General features: G+C 30.8%; 1 protein-coding gene across 1 annotated transcript in view; it reads right to left on the minus strand.

Annotated features, from left to right (window-relative positions):
- Positions 1-18,394, minus strand: part of LOC126889904 (cuticle protein 7-like) — a 181,565-nt gene that overhangs the window by 138,146 nt on the left and 25,025 nt on the right. Inside the window, exons 2-3 of the mRNA XM_050658620.1 lie at positions 14,143-14,241; positions 7,105-7,438 (exon numbers count right to left, since the gene is read on the minus strand). Coding sequence (XP_050514577.1) covers positions 7,105-7,438; positions 14,143-14,241 — 433 coding nt within the window. The remainder of the gene's footprint in view (positions 1-7,104; positions 7,439-14,142; positions 14,242-18,394) is intronic.

Here is an 18,394-nt window from a genome sequence, read left to right on the forward strand (position 1 = left end):
AGGGAGAAAAGAAATGGGATCTTGTTTTGGCAGAATAGTTGATGTTATATTTTTACTCACATTAACAAAGTATTCATTTAGATTTAGCGGTACAGGAAGGGAAAAAGATTGAGTTTTGTGAGTTTTATCCATAGATATAATAACACAAGATCGAGAACGATATCGGCAAATTGTTATGGAAGCTGCCCACGCCTAAATTTGGGCACGGTACTTAAAGAAGAAAGAAGATAATAACACAATAGATTGGGCCAGGTCCGAAAAATAGCGTAACGCGGAGCAGTTCGCAGATTTTAACATCAAAAAAACCAAATACATGGTTATAAGCAAAAATAGGATACCACCTGGTCAATTACTAGTTAATCAACAACCTATAACACAAATCACCAACTTTTGTTATTTGGGTGCAAACTTAAATGAACAGTGGGACCAATCGACGGAAATTAAGATAAGGATCGAGAAAGCAAAATCAGCCTTCGTCAAAATGAAAAAAATCTTTAACAGTCACGATATAAAACTGGAAATAAAAATTCGTTTACTAAAGTGCTACGTATTCTCCGTTCTTTTATATGACGTGGAGTCATGGACCTTAACTGAGGCATCACTGAAGAGACTCGAAGCATTTGAGATGTGGTGCTATAGACGCATTTTGAGGATTTCCTGGATAGACAGAGTTACCAACGAAGAAGTTCTACATAGAATGGGTAAAGAGCGCGAACTAGTCGTAACCATAAAACGTCGCAAACTGGAATACCTGGGCCATGTAATGCGCAATGAACAACGATATGACCTACTTCGGACCATACTTCAAGGTAAAGTGCATGGGAAAAGAGGTCCAGGACGAAGAAGAATATCCTGGCTGCATAACCTGCGAAAATGGTTTAACTTAACCACTACCGGACTTTTCAGGGTAGCAGTCAACAAAGTCAGAATAGCCATGTTAGTGTCCAACATCCGTAACGGATAGGCACCATAAGAAGAAGAAGAAGGAGCAGTTCGGGTCGGTGGTCTATCTATCTCTCTCTACCGGCGCTTAACTTTCTCTCTCTAGCATATGATGGCTGCCGCCTCTGTGTCACTGTCGTTCCATTACTCCCACCTCTTGGTAGATACGCTCACACTCGCACGACAGACAAAGATAGCTAGACCACCGTACTTGATATTGGCGTTACACCCCGATGCATTGAGTGGCATATCCCTGGTCTGATCTATTGTTGACATATCTCTGGTTTTATCTCGAAGATCGTTTATTATGGATCAAGTTTCTTTTGCAACACATTTAGAGTGGGGGGACTCCCACTTTTATCAGAGGGGGTAGGAATTAGGGATTAGAAGCCGACAGAAAGACGAAAAATAGGAATGCTCAGAACGAGATGGTTTGATGACGTGGAAGACGACCTGAAAAGTATGAGTGTAAGACAATGGAGAAGAAGGACACAAGAGAGTTCTGAGTGGAAGGACATAGCCAAGACAGGCTTCTTCTTCTTTAAGTACCGTGCCCAAATTTTTAGGCGTGGGTAGCTTCCATAACAATTTGCCGATATCGTTCTCGATCTTGTGCGGCATGTAACAATTGATTTGCTGATAAGCCAGTCCATTGACGAAGGTTTCGGAGCCATGAATATTTCTTCCGACCAATTCCTCTTTTTCCATCGATCTTTCCATTGAGTATTAACTGCAGCATCCTGTATCTCTATCTCTCATTATATGCCCCAGATATTTAGGTTTTCTCTTTTTTATCATATTGGTTAAATCACCTACGCCTTGACCTACTCTGTTTAAGACTTCTCTGTTTGAAATGCGTTGAACCCAAGATATTCTGAGCATTCTACGATACGACCACATCTCAAAGGCTTCAAATTTGATCCTCATGTTAACCTTCAAGACAGGCTATGCCCTTCTATTCAGATGGGCCACCTGGAGTTATTATTCCAAAAGTAGAAGAAGAAGAAGAATATTTTACCCAATGTAAGAGTATTAGAAATATAAATGTATATTGTGTATGTGTCAATGACCATTAGCAGTCGAGACACATATTTCGAAATAAAACGAAGGATCAAAGATCACTTCTTTTTGTGTTTGATGTGTAATAATATCTCTATATTTTTTTTAGATTTAGCATAATATCTTTAATTGGATTTTCTTATATAATTCCTAAAAATTAAACCGTGAGATATTGAGTTGATGTTAAATTATTTTGTGCATAAAAGTAAAAATTAATTGTGAGAATTATATTTATATAATTATTATGATGTATCAAAATATTTGAATTCTAATTAGTAATTATATAATTGTGACTCAGTGTCTTGAAGATAGGAGTAAAATTTATTATCTATCACGCTATACGGCAATTTAAAATTATCATGTTTAAATGATTATAATATGAACGAAGACGGAAATTATACATATAAGCAGATGATCAGAATTTAAACATTTTCAAAGCAGCGTCAGCATAATTGTGGGTTTTAACTATTTTATGTTAAGTAAAAGTGATATAATAATTGTCTTTTATATGCTGTTAAAACACTATAATGATACAGGAAATGGTTCAATGCTCGAATATATGAATTTTACAAAGTTAAAGGCAGATATCGAGCACTGAATTTATTTAATCTTTCCCAAGTATCTTTCGCTATCTAGAGCATCTTTAGGGGCATTTCGTCAATAAAAAGAAGATATTATCCTCGAATGTCATTTAATATGAAATAAATAGTTTGGTGGCAACTTAAATTAACATATAACTACACACTTAACAAAGGACAAAGAGATAAATTTGAGTGTCTGGTAAGGTTCTACATTTTTGCAAGATGGAAGCAGAAACTTCCCAGGTATTATAATAATACCTCAGGAAACAACAAATCATTTAAAAATCAAAAAATTACTAACCGCTATTTTTTAACTCAGTATCTGGGGAAAGTCAACGGAAAATGAGTACCCTCTCGTAAGTATCGAAATTTTTACTGCGCCATGATTTTTTTATTAACATTTAGACAAATACAGCGACTTTTCTTATTAATGTCAATATTATGAAAAACTACGCATTGTAGATAAAAATTTTCAACACACGACTTTCTTAAAAATACTCGACATTTAAAATGAGATTTCCTAAATTATAAAATGATTATAGACACAAAAAAAAAATTCTTATTAATGTCAATATTATGAAAAACTACGCATTGTAGATAAAAATTTTTAACACACGACTTTCTTAAAAATACTCGACATTTAAAATGAGATTTCCTAAATTATAAAATGATTATAGACAAAAAAAAAATGTCAAAAATGATTTATATCAAATGTCACTTTTAAATGTTTAAATTGAGAAAATTACTGTAAAAATGAATAAAACACCTTAAAAGTCATGATAATTCTCATATAAAACGAAGTCCCGCCAGAAGAATCCCATCTGAAGTTATTCGCAATCATTTGTTGAATTTTATTAGAGATTTTCGTAGGTCCGATAAACAAAATTTAACGTTAACTGAATTAGTGAGAAGAGGAGCCCAAATTTGAAGACAGATGAGCAAAACAGACTATTTATTACCTTTTTTTAAACTTTAAGATAAATTAATGTTGTTTTATAATCAAAATTTAACCCTCACGCACAAGTTGTAGTCCATGTGACTAACAACTTCAGTGAGAACTTGGGTTTATTATTATGTACTAATTGCTACAAATATACTCTATTATTATTATATTATTATTATTAAAAAAAGAGTCATTGCAAATTAAATCTGAAATTGAGCATATTTTTGGATTGTTTATAATTATTAAAATAAACTGAAGATATTTAAAACATATTTTACAATGTAAGTTTTTATGTACTTGCTATATCTATTATGTGCAAAAGATGGACCCATAGGTCGAGTAGATTTTAAACAAGTTTCTTTGTTTATCCCATTTAAGAAAACAAGGAAATTTTCAAATGGTTGTCTAGGTGCGTTGACGCTTTTAAACAGCTTTACTTATTCATATTATTGAATTATTTACTTTCAAATAATTATTGTTGTAGAATGAGGTACCATTTTCACTTTAAAAACAATTAAATTATCAGCGCCATTTTAAACTTTACACAAAAAAAATACAAAATACGTCATCTGAAATGTTTGTACGACCCATAAAATCGGAGATATTTTTTTTATCACAGCGCAATTCATTATAAACATTATAAGAGGTGAAATTTAAGCATATTATCAATAAAGTTTTTAAATAAGTTTAATATATACATAACTGACGCTGCGAAACATTGTTAAAGTTAGTAAACAAAAGAAACTGAAAAAATTTTTAACAAATTATGAAAAATCCATTTTCTGCTTCGAAATAAATTTTTTTAACAACTTCGGATATTTTAAGACAAAAGTTATTCTTATGATTTTTTAAAATGCTCACTTTAAGCGCAAAATGCAAACAAAGAATTAAAAATGAGATGAGAACAATTTCAAGGTTTTCAATGGGTTGGGCGCCAATTAAAAAAAATAAAAAATATGATATGAAAACTCAGTAGTATTTTTAACAAAAAAAAGCATTTTTAATATTATAGTTGTAATATAGTAATTATTTCCTTTTGGTTTTATACAGCATCTGTCAATTAATTTATTATCTACTCAAAAAACGCTAAAATTAGACTTTTTCGGCGTTGTTTATTGTTTGTTTACATTTTACACCTACAATAAACATTTTTGCGAAATAAATACTACAATAAATTTTGTCTTAACCCAAATTATCAAAAAAAAAAAATAGATTTCAAAGTGAGAAATGGATTTTTTTATAACCGCCTAAAAAAATTGCTCTGTAAATAAAAAAAAAACATTATTTCGTGTTCTATGAGCAGTACAAACTTCTTTATTTTATTAAATGTTTTTATTGCCTTTCAGATTGTGTATGTGTTTTTGTAAAGGTTAAAACGGCGCAGATAATTTAATTGCTTATAAGACGAAATATTTCGTTCTGCATAAATTATTATTAATAAATAAACAATTAATAATGAATATACTTTTTTAAAAACATAAAAAAATCAGAACTTACGAAGAGAATAAGGCCAAAAAGCCCTTTTAAAGATTAACAAAGACCTATAGACATACACCCATTTGAAAGTGATCTATTTTTTTTTTTTCAAATAGTTTACACAAAATAATTATTGTTTAAAAACTACTCGACCGATAGAGTCCACCTTTTGCACATAATAAATAGTATATACTAACTAAATAAAAACTGGAAATGTGTTTTAAATAGTTTTTTCTGCATAGTGTTAAAAATGCAATTTTTAGCACTCCATACTAGCGTTAAAAATACTACTTTAAGGCACTAGTACTTTAAAATTTTTATGGCACTGCAGTTCGTATTGACCGTATAGGCAATTTTGATGTAATGTCAAAAAAATATAAAAATGGAATGTCAGTCAAGTTCAAGTAAAAGTTTTTGTAGATATTGTCGTGTAATTACGTTTGTAGAAAAAATATTGTATGATATGCGTATTAAGATGTACATTTTTAAGGCAGTCATGTGAATTGCAGAACTCGCTTCGCCCATTCTGCAAACTTTCACATGCGTGCCTTAAACGTGTACTTTTAACACTTATTCATAAATAACCATTATTGTTTATTTCAATAATTATAAAGAATTTAAAAAAATTGAAAAATCTAATGTTTTTTGGTTAAAGGTTACTTATTAGAGCATAAAATATTTCCTAAATATAACACAAATTTAAATTAGCAATATATTAATACCTAATGATTTTTATTTTATGTATACAGTGATAAACGAGCTAATAACCGGCAAAATAACGCAAAAGATAGAAAACATAATACATACATTGCCAAACAAAAGAGATGAAACTATTGGAGGTGGAAATTATCGTTATAAACGTATAAATTAACATTACATTACATAGTTTCCCACCTTTAGACGTATCAGTGGAGTATGACAACTGTCTGTGACAGTAGAATTTTATAAAAATACTCCTGTCACAGACGTCTAAAGGTGGAAAACTATGTAATGTAATGTTAGTTTATACGTTTATAACGATAATTTCCACCTCCACTCCACTAGTTTCATCTCTTTTTGTTTCGCAATGTATTATGTTTTCCATCTTTTGCATTATTTTGCCGCTTATTAGCGCGCTTATATAATATTTAATAAAAATTTCGGTAATGCTGATTTGAAATTTTAAAATTATGTATTAAAATTTTAGTTTACGCTGCCTACATCGTAAGCGAGCGTTCTTTTCGACACTAAACCAAGAAAAATTTATTGCTTGATCTATTTTAAGGAAACAAAAATTCTAAAATAAGATTTTTCTGAATTTAAATTAATTATTGACATTTTCATTTATTGATATAGGACCCGCAGCTGACGAACATTAAGAAATATAGAAGTAGCCAAATTTATCCATTTACCTTTCGTCATTTTAAAATAAATGTAATATACTTACTAATTAATTCTTTAAAATGAACTTCATTCAAAATGAACTCTATGCAACCCCTTCAAGAATTACGAATGACTTTTTAAATCCACTGTTTACATGATTTATGTACAGTGTGACCAACTAGTCCGAAAAATCCGGGACATGGCCCGAATTACGAAGTCGTGTTCCGGCGTCCCGGACAAGGCTTCAGGGCCATCCTAATTTTTAACGTTTCGGTAAAATTCTATTTTGAAATTTTGAGTACGTTATTATTCTAAGAATTCACTTTACATTGAATTGGTGAGATGAAAAAAGTCGACAATTTCTGGAGTGTAGGAAATACACTACTAAATCTAATACCAATAAGTACCACATCCAAAACTCATGCATTTTATATCGTAGTACTATAACAATTCTACGAAAACTCAAACTGTAGACTTTTTTTCGTTTCTGTATTTTAATTACCTATCGTATTCTGAAAACACGATTCAAAAACAATAACAATTCATGTATGCACAAGTTCTTCATTTTAAAAAAATGGCCCGATTTTCATTGGAAAAGTCCCGGATTTCAGGTATTTTCTTCAGCTTTGTCCCGAATTCGACTGAAATGGAGTTGGTCACACTATTATGTAACTAAAGATTTGTCTATTTTTTTATGCCTAAGACTCTCAGCGACATCTAGACAACTAAGCTGAAACTTACCTAACGTCGACGTATATTTATATACAGGTTGCGCTACTATTTTCTGGTATATCGGCCTGACGACTGGTACTACTTGGTTTACATAAGTCGGTACTACTTTCTTAATGGCAACAGGTTCTTGTGCAATATGTACAGATGGCCCAGTTTTCGATACAACTGCGTTAAATCCATTTACAGGATCCGCTACATAGTCGACGGTACGAATCGAACCATCGGGTTCTACTAGTGAGTACTGTCCTTTCACAACGTCACCATCTCGTACTTCTTTTTGACTCTTCACGTCGCCGGTAGATGGATCATGGACACCGTATTTAAAAGCGTATTTTGGATGCGCCTAAAAATATAAAAAATATGAAAGAATCTTCAATAACATATAAAAAATGTGTTTAAAATATTCTACAAAAAAATTATTTATTGTGCGATACAATACACAACAAATGATAAGTAGATAAGTACTATTACGTGAAGCAATAGTACATTACGTTATAATAAATTGTGGCATTGTCAGTGTGAGCAAAAAACAGTGGCGCATCCAGAGGGAGGTCACGGGGTCATGACCCTCCCCAAACGAAAATAAATATCAATTCAAAGATCCCACAAAAAGAAAGAAAACCCGAGAGCCTCCAAACAAAAAAAAAATTAGGCTCATCCAAAAAATAATAGAAAACCCACTTATCCTAGAGGTGGTAAGACTAAGTGACCTTGCATCAGAGAAAACCCCCCAAAAAAATTTCTGAATTTGCCACTGGTAAAAAATCTAAAAATTCATAAACCATTTCGCATTGATAGTTTATCAACTCTACAACATGGGATGCCTTTTCGAATTATATTTCGCCGGCTCGGAAGAAAAATGACGCAAATAATTAATTTCCAGAGTGTCTAAAGACGGCCATCGTTATTCCTCTTCATAAGGGTGGTGAAATAGCTATTTGTATAACAAGGGAGGAAAGTGCTACTTTTCCTCCCGAGAATGAAGTTTACTTACTGCCCGACGCGTAGCGGAGGGCAGTAATCATTCAAGGGAGGAAAAGTAGCACTTTACTCCCATGTTATACATATGGTTTTTCCACCTTCCTCAAATTAATAACAAGTCATTTTTCATTTTTACTTAATTTATTTATGTAACTAACCAACAAAATTTATTAAAACTAAAACTAAAAGTAGGTACAATATAACTGTCAACTGTCTAATATAAGTCAAATTATTAAATGTCAACATTAATAAATCAAAACAACAATTTACTGTTTTTTACCATTCTGCAAAATACAGGGTGTTTTATAAATCAACGTTAAAATGTACAGATGCTTACGTAATAGAAAATAGATATTGTACAGGGCGTCAATAAGTTATATTTCATGAATGAAATACCATGACGTCACTTTTACTTTTCCTCCATAAGGAGGAATAGCTATTTGTATAACAAGGGAGGAAAGGGCTACTTTTCCTCCCGAGAATGAAGTTTACTGCCCGACGCGTAGCGGAGGGCAGTAATCATTTAAGGGAGGAAAAGGCACTTTACTCCCATGTTATACATATGGTTTTTCCACCTTCCTCAAATAACAAGTCATGTTTTCATTTTTACTTAATTTATTTATGTAACTAACCAACAAAATTTATTAGAACTAAAACTAACAAGTACGTACAATATAACTGTCAACTGTCAAATATAAGTCAAATTAATAATGTAAACATTGTTAAATCAAAATAACAATTTACTGTTTTTTACCTTTCTGCAAAATACAGAGTGTTTTATAAATAAACGTTAAAATGTATAGAAACTTACGTAATAGAAAATAGATATTGTACAGGGCGTCAATAAGTTACATTTCATGAATGAAATAATATGACGTCACTTTTACTTTTCCTCCCTAGGGAGGAAAAATATTTTCGTCCCTAGGGAGGAAAAGTACAACTTTGCTCCCTACAATCAGGTCCGGAAAAGTATACTTTCGGTAGAGCTAGGTGGAAAAATATTTTACTTACAATCGGTTAGTAATTTATGGATTTCTAACCTTTGAAGTAATCAGGAAGCGACTTATTACTTACTTTACTTTCCCAGCTAGCCGGGAAAGTACTTTCCCGGCTAGCATCTGTCACTTTTCTACCTGCAAATGTCAATGTCATTTTTGATTAAAAGATGGTTTAGAGAGAATAGAATCCACTCAACATTTATTTAATTAAGAAACAACAACAACAATAACAAAAAGAAAACTATTTGGAATTATAAATATTAATAGTTACATTGGAATTATGATTACTATTAACGGTTAAAGTAAGACAAACTTGTTTTGTTACGTAGCAACGATCTCACAGGTTACTTAAAATAATTCATCTGATGAAAGAGCCCAATCAAAATAGAATGAAAGCCCAATCGAAAAAGATCAGTTGATTGCTCAAGAAAAAGATGGAAGGGTGCAGTAACGAGTGATATACGTAAGATGGGGTCCATCAATGGGATATTATTGCGCTAGATCAGTAACAGTAAAGGAAAATAGTAAACGGGGCCAATACTCACTAAGAGTTTTAGATCCAAGAAAAACAAAGAGACTACTACTTATTTTAAGTATAATGTATTGAACAAGGTTGTTGATACTCAACATCACTGTTTTAGCCCTTTTATTATGTCAAATATTGTTTTTATATTTTTGTTCCTTTTGGTTTTTTTGTTGTTTTTATTGTAAACTTATTTTATGACTTATTAATTCGTTATTCATGATTGACGTTTTTTGAGTTTTTCAGAGTTTAGTTACGGAAAATCTATCATATGATTTCCTTAAGTCAATATAATCTCTACATTTCTTGGTTAACACCATTTTATTTATTTGGTTTAATATCAATACCTGCATAGTATTCCGCTCTATTCTATTTTATGTGGACCTGTTTTTGATTGCCATAGATTCTACGGAGTTTATTGCAGGAATTACACAGCAATTTTTTTGATATTTTGGATACTTATACAAGATCGTTTGATTTCGTCTGTTTCTAAACTTATGTACGATAAAATCATTTATGTGAACTTATGATCTGGTGTAGTAAAGTTAAAATTGTCGGAGAACGACAACGGAATAAGGACAAACTAAATGCAAAAATAAACTCCGATAGCCAGATAATAATTGTGATCTATACATAAAAATAAATCTTTCTTTCTGTATATATACAGGGTGTAACAAAAATACAGGTCATAAATTAAATCACATATTCTGGGACCAAAAATAGTTCGATTGAACCTAACTTACCTTAGTACAAATGTGCACCTAAAAAAAGTTACAGCACTTTGAAGTTACAAAATAAAAATCGACTTTTTTCAATAGATCGAACACTGTTTGAGGTTTCTTATTTAATACCGACATGTGACATTCTTATGAAAGGAACATCTGAAAAAAAAAATGATAGTGAAATTTGTGTACCCCATAAAAATTTTATGGGGGTTTTGTTCCATTAAGCCCCACCACACTTTTGTGTGCGTTCCAATTAAATTATCGTTGTGGCACAATTAGTTAAACACAATGTTTTTAAAACTTTTTTGCCTCTTAGTACTTTTTCGAAAAGTTAGTTTTTTTTGAGATATTTTGAAAATTTTGTCAAATCCACCACATATTTGTATACTGTTAATACCCCAGGCTGTGGGTGAAAAATAGGTCGATTTCAGGATATAATTCAGGAATTTTTGAAACCTATGAGGTGTTGTAAAGGACGATGCCAGGAATAGCTTCTACTAAAATGTAACCAAAAATATTGTGCGCTTTTTTTATATTGCGATTTTCATTTGTTAAATTTGCAATTTCTAAAGATTTTTAATTTTGCAGCTTAGGATATTGATTTTAGAGAAAAACTTTTTAATAGAAAGTTTTAGTAAATTAAAAACCTACAATCTGAGCTATGGTAAGTTTAATTTCGTTTATTGGTTATTGCAAAACAGCCTGCGAAAGGTCCAAAATGGCCGTTTTTTACAATAATTGCATTATTTATTGTACAAATCATGTTTTTTTTATATTTTTTAAAGCTTTAAAATGAAGATCTTTCAATTCCAAACATAAAAAAAGTTGTAAAGCCAGATTAACGAATTTTTTGCTTAGATATTATAAATTGTTTATCCCATTAGGTCAAATGTCGAAGGCTATAACTTTTTGAAAAAAAAAATCGTAGAGAGTTGGTGAAACATCCAATCTCCTTCTAAAGAGCTATATTTTCATATTTTGGTGTAAATAAATGCGTAAAACATTTTTAAACCTATAATTTTTGGGTTTGAAAATAAGGGGGCAAATTTCGTGTAAACATTTAGAGCTGAAGCGGCCCTGTACATCCTATGAGTTTTTAACTTACAGATTATTGTTGCTGAAGACGAAACGAAGATTTATAAAACAATAAAAAATTTCTACACCAACTGAAGCCGAGATAATTTTTGGGTTTGAAAATAAGGGGGCAAATCTCGTTATAAACATTGAGAGCTGAAGCGACCCTCTACATCCTATGAGTTTCTAACTTACAGATTAAAGTTGCTGAAGACGAAACGAAGATTTATAAAAAAATAAAAATTTTCTACAACCAACTGAAGCCGAGATAATTGTTTTTTTTTTTTCTTAAATCGTAGTGCCTTTATTGATAATAATTAAGAAATTATTTTACAGTCATTGACTAAAGAATGACTTATATTATCTTAAAATAAAAATTATTATAAAATATAATTACATTTAATTACTAAAAATTATTTTTAAAATCGCTGCTTTTGCGAGCGGCCGAATTTTGCAAATCGCCCTGGCTTGCTTCAATTCCGCGCGCTAGGAAAATTTTTACGTAACTTGTATTAAACTTTGACAGAAAACAATGTAATAATATTACCATTATAATATACACTCTGTTTATCACTGTATTTGTTTATCTTGATAAACTTTTATATGTGAAATCTCATTTCTGAAGAAAGAATATTACAAAAATGATACATATAATAATCTATGAAATATATAATTATATTTTTAATTTTTTAATTGTTATATAAATATAATAATAATAATAATATTAGTTCTTATTATACAATATAAAACTTTTTCTTCTTGTAGTGAATATCCGTTTAAAAGTTTATCAAGAAAATCAAATACAGTGGTAAACAGACTGTATATTATAATGCTAATATTATTAAATTGTTTTCTGTCAAAATTTAATACAAGTTACGTTTACGTAAAAATTTTCCAAGCGCGCGGATTTGAAGCGAGCCGGGCGATTTGCAAAATTCGGCCGCTCGCAAAAGCACCGATTTTAAAAATAATTTTTAATAATTAAATGTAACTATATTTTATAATAATTTTTATTTTAAGATAATATGTCTTTCTTTAGTCAATGACTGAAAAATAATTTCTTATTTGTTATAAATAAAGGCACTACAATTTAAGAAAAAAAAAACAATTATCTCGGCTTCAGTTGGTTGTACAAAACTTTTATTTTTTTATTAATCTTCATTTCGTCTTCAGCAACTTTAATTTGTAAGTTAGAAACTCATAGGATGTACAGGGCCGCTTCAGCTCTAAATGTTTATAACGAAATTTGCCCCCTTATTTTCAAACCCAAAAATTATCTCGGCTTCAGTTGGTCCTAGAATTTTTTTATTTTTTTATAAATCTTCGTTTGGTCTTCAGCAACAATAATCTGTAAGCTAAAAACTCATAGGATGTACAGGGCCGCTTCAGCTATAAATGTTTATAACGAAATTTGCCCCCTTATATTCAAACCCAAAAATTAGAGGTTTAAAAATGTTTTACGCATTTATTTACATCAGAATATAAAAACATAACTCTTTAGAAGGAGACTGGATGTTTCAACAACTCTCTACGATTTTTTTTCAAAAAGTTATAGCCTTCGACATTTGACCTCTTGGGATAAACAATTTATAATATCTAAGCAACAAATTTGTTAATCTGGCTTTAAAATTTTTTTTTATATGTGAATATGTTTATATGTGATCTTCATTTTATAGCTTCAAAAAATATAAAAAAATGATTTGTACAATAAATAATGCAACTGTAAGAAAACGGCCATTTTGGACCTTTCGCAGGCTGTTTTGCAATAACCAATAAACGAAATTAAACTTACAACTTTACAACTTTCTATAAAAAAGTTTTTCTCTAAAATCAATATTCTAAGCTGCAAAATTAAAAATCTTTAAAAATTGCAAATTTAACAAATGAAAATCGCAATATAAAAAAAAGCGCACAATATTTTTGTTACATTTTAGTAGAAGTTATTTCTGGCATCGTCCTTTAGAACACCTGATAGGTTTCAAAAATTCCTGAATTATATCACGTTTTTTCACCCACAGCCTGGGGTATAAGTACGATTTTAGAGACTTGGTAATAATATGAAAATTTATTTATAAATTACAGTTTGAAGTATACTTTGAACCATATTAAAAAAGAAGCCACATCTCGATTAAAGGTGCTAATCTGAAAAATACTAAGAGGCAAAAAAGTATTAAAAACACTGTGTCTAACTAATGGTACAGCCATAATAATTTAATTGGAACGTACACAAACATTTGGAGGGTTTAAAGGCACAAAACCCCCAAAAAAATTTTATGTGAACATATTAAACCAGATCTCGATTAAAACTGGTTTATCGAAAAAGTACTAAGAGGCAAAAAAGTTTTAAAAACATTGTGTTTAACTAATGGTACTACAAAAATAATTTAATTGGGACGCACATAAAAGTTTGGGGGGTTTAAGGAAACAAAACCCCCATACAATTTTTATGGGCTGCACAAATTTCAATATAATTTCTTTTTAGGATGTTCATGTCATAAGAATGACACATGTCTATTTTCATTAAAAAATCTCTAATAGATTTCGATATATCGGAAAAAATCAATTTTCATTTTGTAACTTCAAAGGGCTGTAACTTTTTTTGTGTGCATATTTGTACTAAGGTAAGTTAGGTTCAATCGAACTATTTTTAGTTCCAGAATATGTGATTTAATTTATGACCTGTATTTTTGTTACAACCTGTATATAATATACAATAATAAAACATGTTCAAAATACGTTTACTTACATAATAGTCGTCTTTTCCTGTGTATCCCTCATCGGGATATTCTGTAATTGCTCCTCCTAAGACATCTGATGCAACGATGCAAAGTGTGGATATTATTACCTAAAAATAAATTATTAATCAGATGTAATTTTTTTAAACCAATATTGTTATGGTTTTTTCTTATACCAAGCTAGAGCTCGTAGCTTAAACAATTTATTGTTTATATCATGACAAAAGGTTCGTCTTCGGTTCAATTGTATCTAAAATATGTATCTGAAATTCCAGAACCACTTAAGAGAACTACAACTGACTCTATAATAATGTATAATACAAAAACTGCAAGGTTTACAGACCTCCGGTAAACCTGCATCAGATACACGACTCTTCCCAGTGGTGGAAAAACTCACCAGTAAACTTAAATCGTAATTAGAGGAAAATCAAAGATATTTAAATAGCCTTATGTTCCTATATATGCAATGTGTGATTATTTTAGATTGTGATTGTCACAAAATAGTTAAGAATAATATGGTGTTTGTCGTGTTGAAACTTAAGGTGATACAGTAGCGATCAACAGGTAGCCAAAACGCGTTCCAAGATTGCGGCTGTAAATTTAAATATTTTTTCGAGATATTTGGCACACGTATTCGTAATATAATAAAGAATGGCGGTACAGAGCCCAATTTGAAAAATATATTAATATGTGGAAATTACTCTGTAATTAAATACAATATTAAAAAACGCTGGACGGAAGGGCCACCCGAGAACTTTATCGTACCGATCTATTATCGTTATCGTACTAGATACTGGCATTCTATAAAAATAACAAAGTTACTCGTTATTTTGATATTTTAGAAACACCTTGTATACTTGAAAATATTTTATGGGTCTACGCATCATTAATTCCTGCATTTGAGAAAATGTTCGGGGACACACTATAGATTATTGCATAAATCAATAGAATATTAGTCATACTTTCATTTCAAATTAGTTAATTTTTCTGAGAAATTAATAGTTTACAATATTTGCATTTTACTGCATGGATTGTAATGAAATTTTGGGAGTAGCCCAAAGCCAAATCTCCTAATTCAAAGTCTATCCTATATTATACTATATACTATGGCGCTTTTATCATGGGGGCGGTTCCCACCACTTCTCGGGGATAGAACATTTTTATTTTCGAATTGCATGGAGCAAAAGAAAGAATTTTAAGAAAATTTAAAAATGCGCCCTATAATTTGATCTTATTTTTTTCACCCGTCCAACTTTTTGAAAGTAGAAATAACACTATATTAAGAGGTATTGCAAAAGAAAAACAATGCATTTAAATTCTGGTTAATGAGGGGTTAAATGTATGTACTTATCATTTTTCCTTAAAGTACATTAGTCGTATCTTTTTTGCACCATATTTCGCTTAGTATGAATGTAACCGACATTTAACGGTGCTCGTTTTAAAGGCCTTTTCAAACACTACAAAAGCATGAGCACTTTGAGCATGCACCAAAAAACAAACTCTTTTTACCTACCATATCTCTTTTTGTATCATAAATAGAAAATTTACGTAGGAACGAATCTCTTTTTTATTTATAATCTAAAAAAAAATTTATATAGTGTTTTTAGTTTGATGCATAGTTTTTAAGGTATTCACAAAAAACCGTTCGAAAACGTGTCATTTTTGAATGAAAATGGCCAATTTTCAACTACGCATAACTCAAAAAGTATTGAGTTCTCAAAAAAAAAGTATAGATCAGTTTTTGCTTAAAAATAGGTTCTCTAGCCACTTCCATGCTTATTTTGACCAACAAATTTTCCACCCACTTGAAGGGGTGGGAATTGCCCCAAGATAAAAGCGCCATAGTATATAGGGTAGATTTTGTTTCTTGAGCTATTCCCTACTTACTGTGAAAATATCAAGTACATCGATGTAGTAGGATGGAATTCGGAGTCAAATACCCTCATCGACTGCTCTATAATAATGCTCTGCTATAATCGCGTGAGAGGGGACACACACAAGATTCCAGCAAAATTTCAATTTTCTGTAACTTTTCGAGTTTTTGAGTTACAGCAACGACTTTTATGTCATTGGAAAGGTAATTTTACATTATTTCAAAATATGTAAAAATATACAGGGCGTATCTAAAATATTAAGATTTTTTTTTCATTTTCGGTTCAACAGGAAGCTATATTGTAGATAAAATTTATTGTGCTAATAGATAATAACGTACTATATATGTCTACCAAATTTCAAATTTTAGTTTCTATTATAGAGGAAGTTACGGGCACTCGAATATTTTTTTATAAAAAATTCATAACTCCCCTCCTATGAGGAGTTAAGAAATATGACTGATGTTGTTGAATTTACCGATAGGATTTCGAAAATATATCAAAAAATAAATAAATTCCTTGCAGCCATTTTTGAGAAAATCTAGTTCAAACTTATATCAAATTTTGACCCCTTAAATATAGGCAACCCATAACTTTTCTGAAAAACGATAATATTCTTGTTATAGCCCCATCTTTAGGCTATACAAATTTTTTTTCAAATTAAATTTATCTTAAACAAGTTTTTAGATTGGTAGGGAAATGTATCGGGTAGGCGGTCGGCCATGCTGGCCGCCATTTTGGATTTGGAAATGTGAAATTCCGTATTTCTATTTACCTGTCGATGAGCTAACTTTAACTTAAATTTCATTCGTTTCGGTCAAAATTTGCAAAAATGGGCCCCAAATAACCCCCTATTTTGGCCCCCCTTTGAGAGGTTTTTTTCAAAAGCTTAGTTTCTCGACAAAATTCTCTTAAACTTACTGATACCGAATTTCATCGAAATCGGTCTAGTAGTTTTTGCTGGGCGGTGGCGACATACGTACGTACATACGTACGTACGTACATACTTCCGACATGTTTTTTTTATTTGCTTTTTAGACTCAGGTGGACTCAAATCGTCGAAAAAAAGTGAAATCTGAAAAAAAATTTTTTGCACGATCCTATAACTTTATCTATTATACTCATACTGCGTATGTAGTACGATAAAGTAAAAACGAGCCTGTACCGCCATTAAGAAGAACAAAAAAATACACTTTCTTCAAAAAAACTTTTTTATCCGATGCCTAGATTTTGTGTCATTTTGGAACTACTAATGAAATAAAAAATTTTAGTAGTAGTTCCAAAATGACACAAAATCTAGGCATCGGATAAAAAAGTTTATTTGAAGAAAGTATGTTTTTTTGTTCTTCTTAATGGCGGTACAGGCTCGTTTTTACTTTATCGTACTATATACGTAGTATAGTATAATAGATAAAGTTATAGGATCGTGCAAAAAAAAATTTTTCAGATTTCACTTTTTTTCGACGTTTTGAGTCCCCCTGAGTCTAAAAAGCAAATAAAAAAAACATGTCGGAAGTATGTACGTACGTACGTATGTCGCCACCGCCCAGCAAAAACTACCGAACCGATTTTGATGAAATTTGGTATGAGTAAGTTTAAGGGAATTTTGTCGAGAAACTAAGCTTTTAAAAAAACCTCTCAAAGGGGGGCCGAAATAGGGGGGTTATTTAGGGTCCATTTTTGCAAATTTTGACCGAAATGAATGAAATTCAACTCAAAGTAAGATCATCGATAGGTAAATAAAAATACGGAATTTGACATTTCCAAATTCAAAATGGCGGCCAAGATGGCCAAACCGCCCACCCGACACATTTCCCTACCTATCTAAAAACTTGTTTAAGATAAGTTTAATTTGAAAAAGTCGTTATATAGCCTAAAGACGGGGCTATAAGAAGGATGTTATCGTTTTTCAGAAAAAGTTACGGGTTGCCTATATTTAAGGGGTCAAAATTTGACATAAATTTTAACTAGATTTTCTAAAAAATGGCTCCAAGGAATTTTTTTATTTTTTGAAATATTTTTGATATCCTATCGTTAAATTGAATGACATTAGTCAGATTTCTTAACTCCCCATAGAAGAAGAGTTATGAATTTTTTATAAAAAAATATTCGACTGCCCGTAACTTCCTTCTTAATAGAAACTAAAATTTGAAATTTTGCAGACATATATGGTACTTTATTATCTATTATCACAATAAATTTTACCAAAAATATGGCTTCCGGTTGAACCGGAAATAAATAATAAATCTTAATTTTTTAGATACGCCCTGTATATTTTTAAATATTTTGAAAGAATGCAAAATTACCTTTCCAATGGCATAAAATTCATTGCTGTAGCTCAAAAACTCAAAAAGTTACGCTAAATAGAAATTTTGCTATAATCTTATGTGTG

This window comes from Diabrotica virgifera, chromosome 8, assembly GCF_917563875.1.
Source record: "Diabrotica virgifera virgifera chromosome 8, PGI_DIABVI_V3a".
Taxonomy (NCBI): Eukaryota; Metazoa; Arthropoda; class Insecta; order Coleoptera; family Chrysomelidae; genus Diabrotica; species Diabrotica virgifera.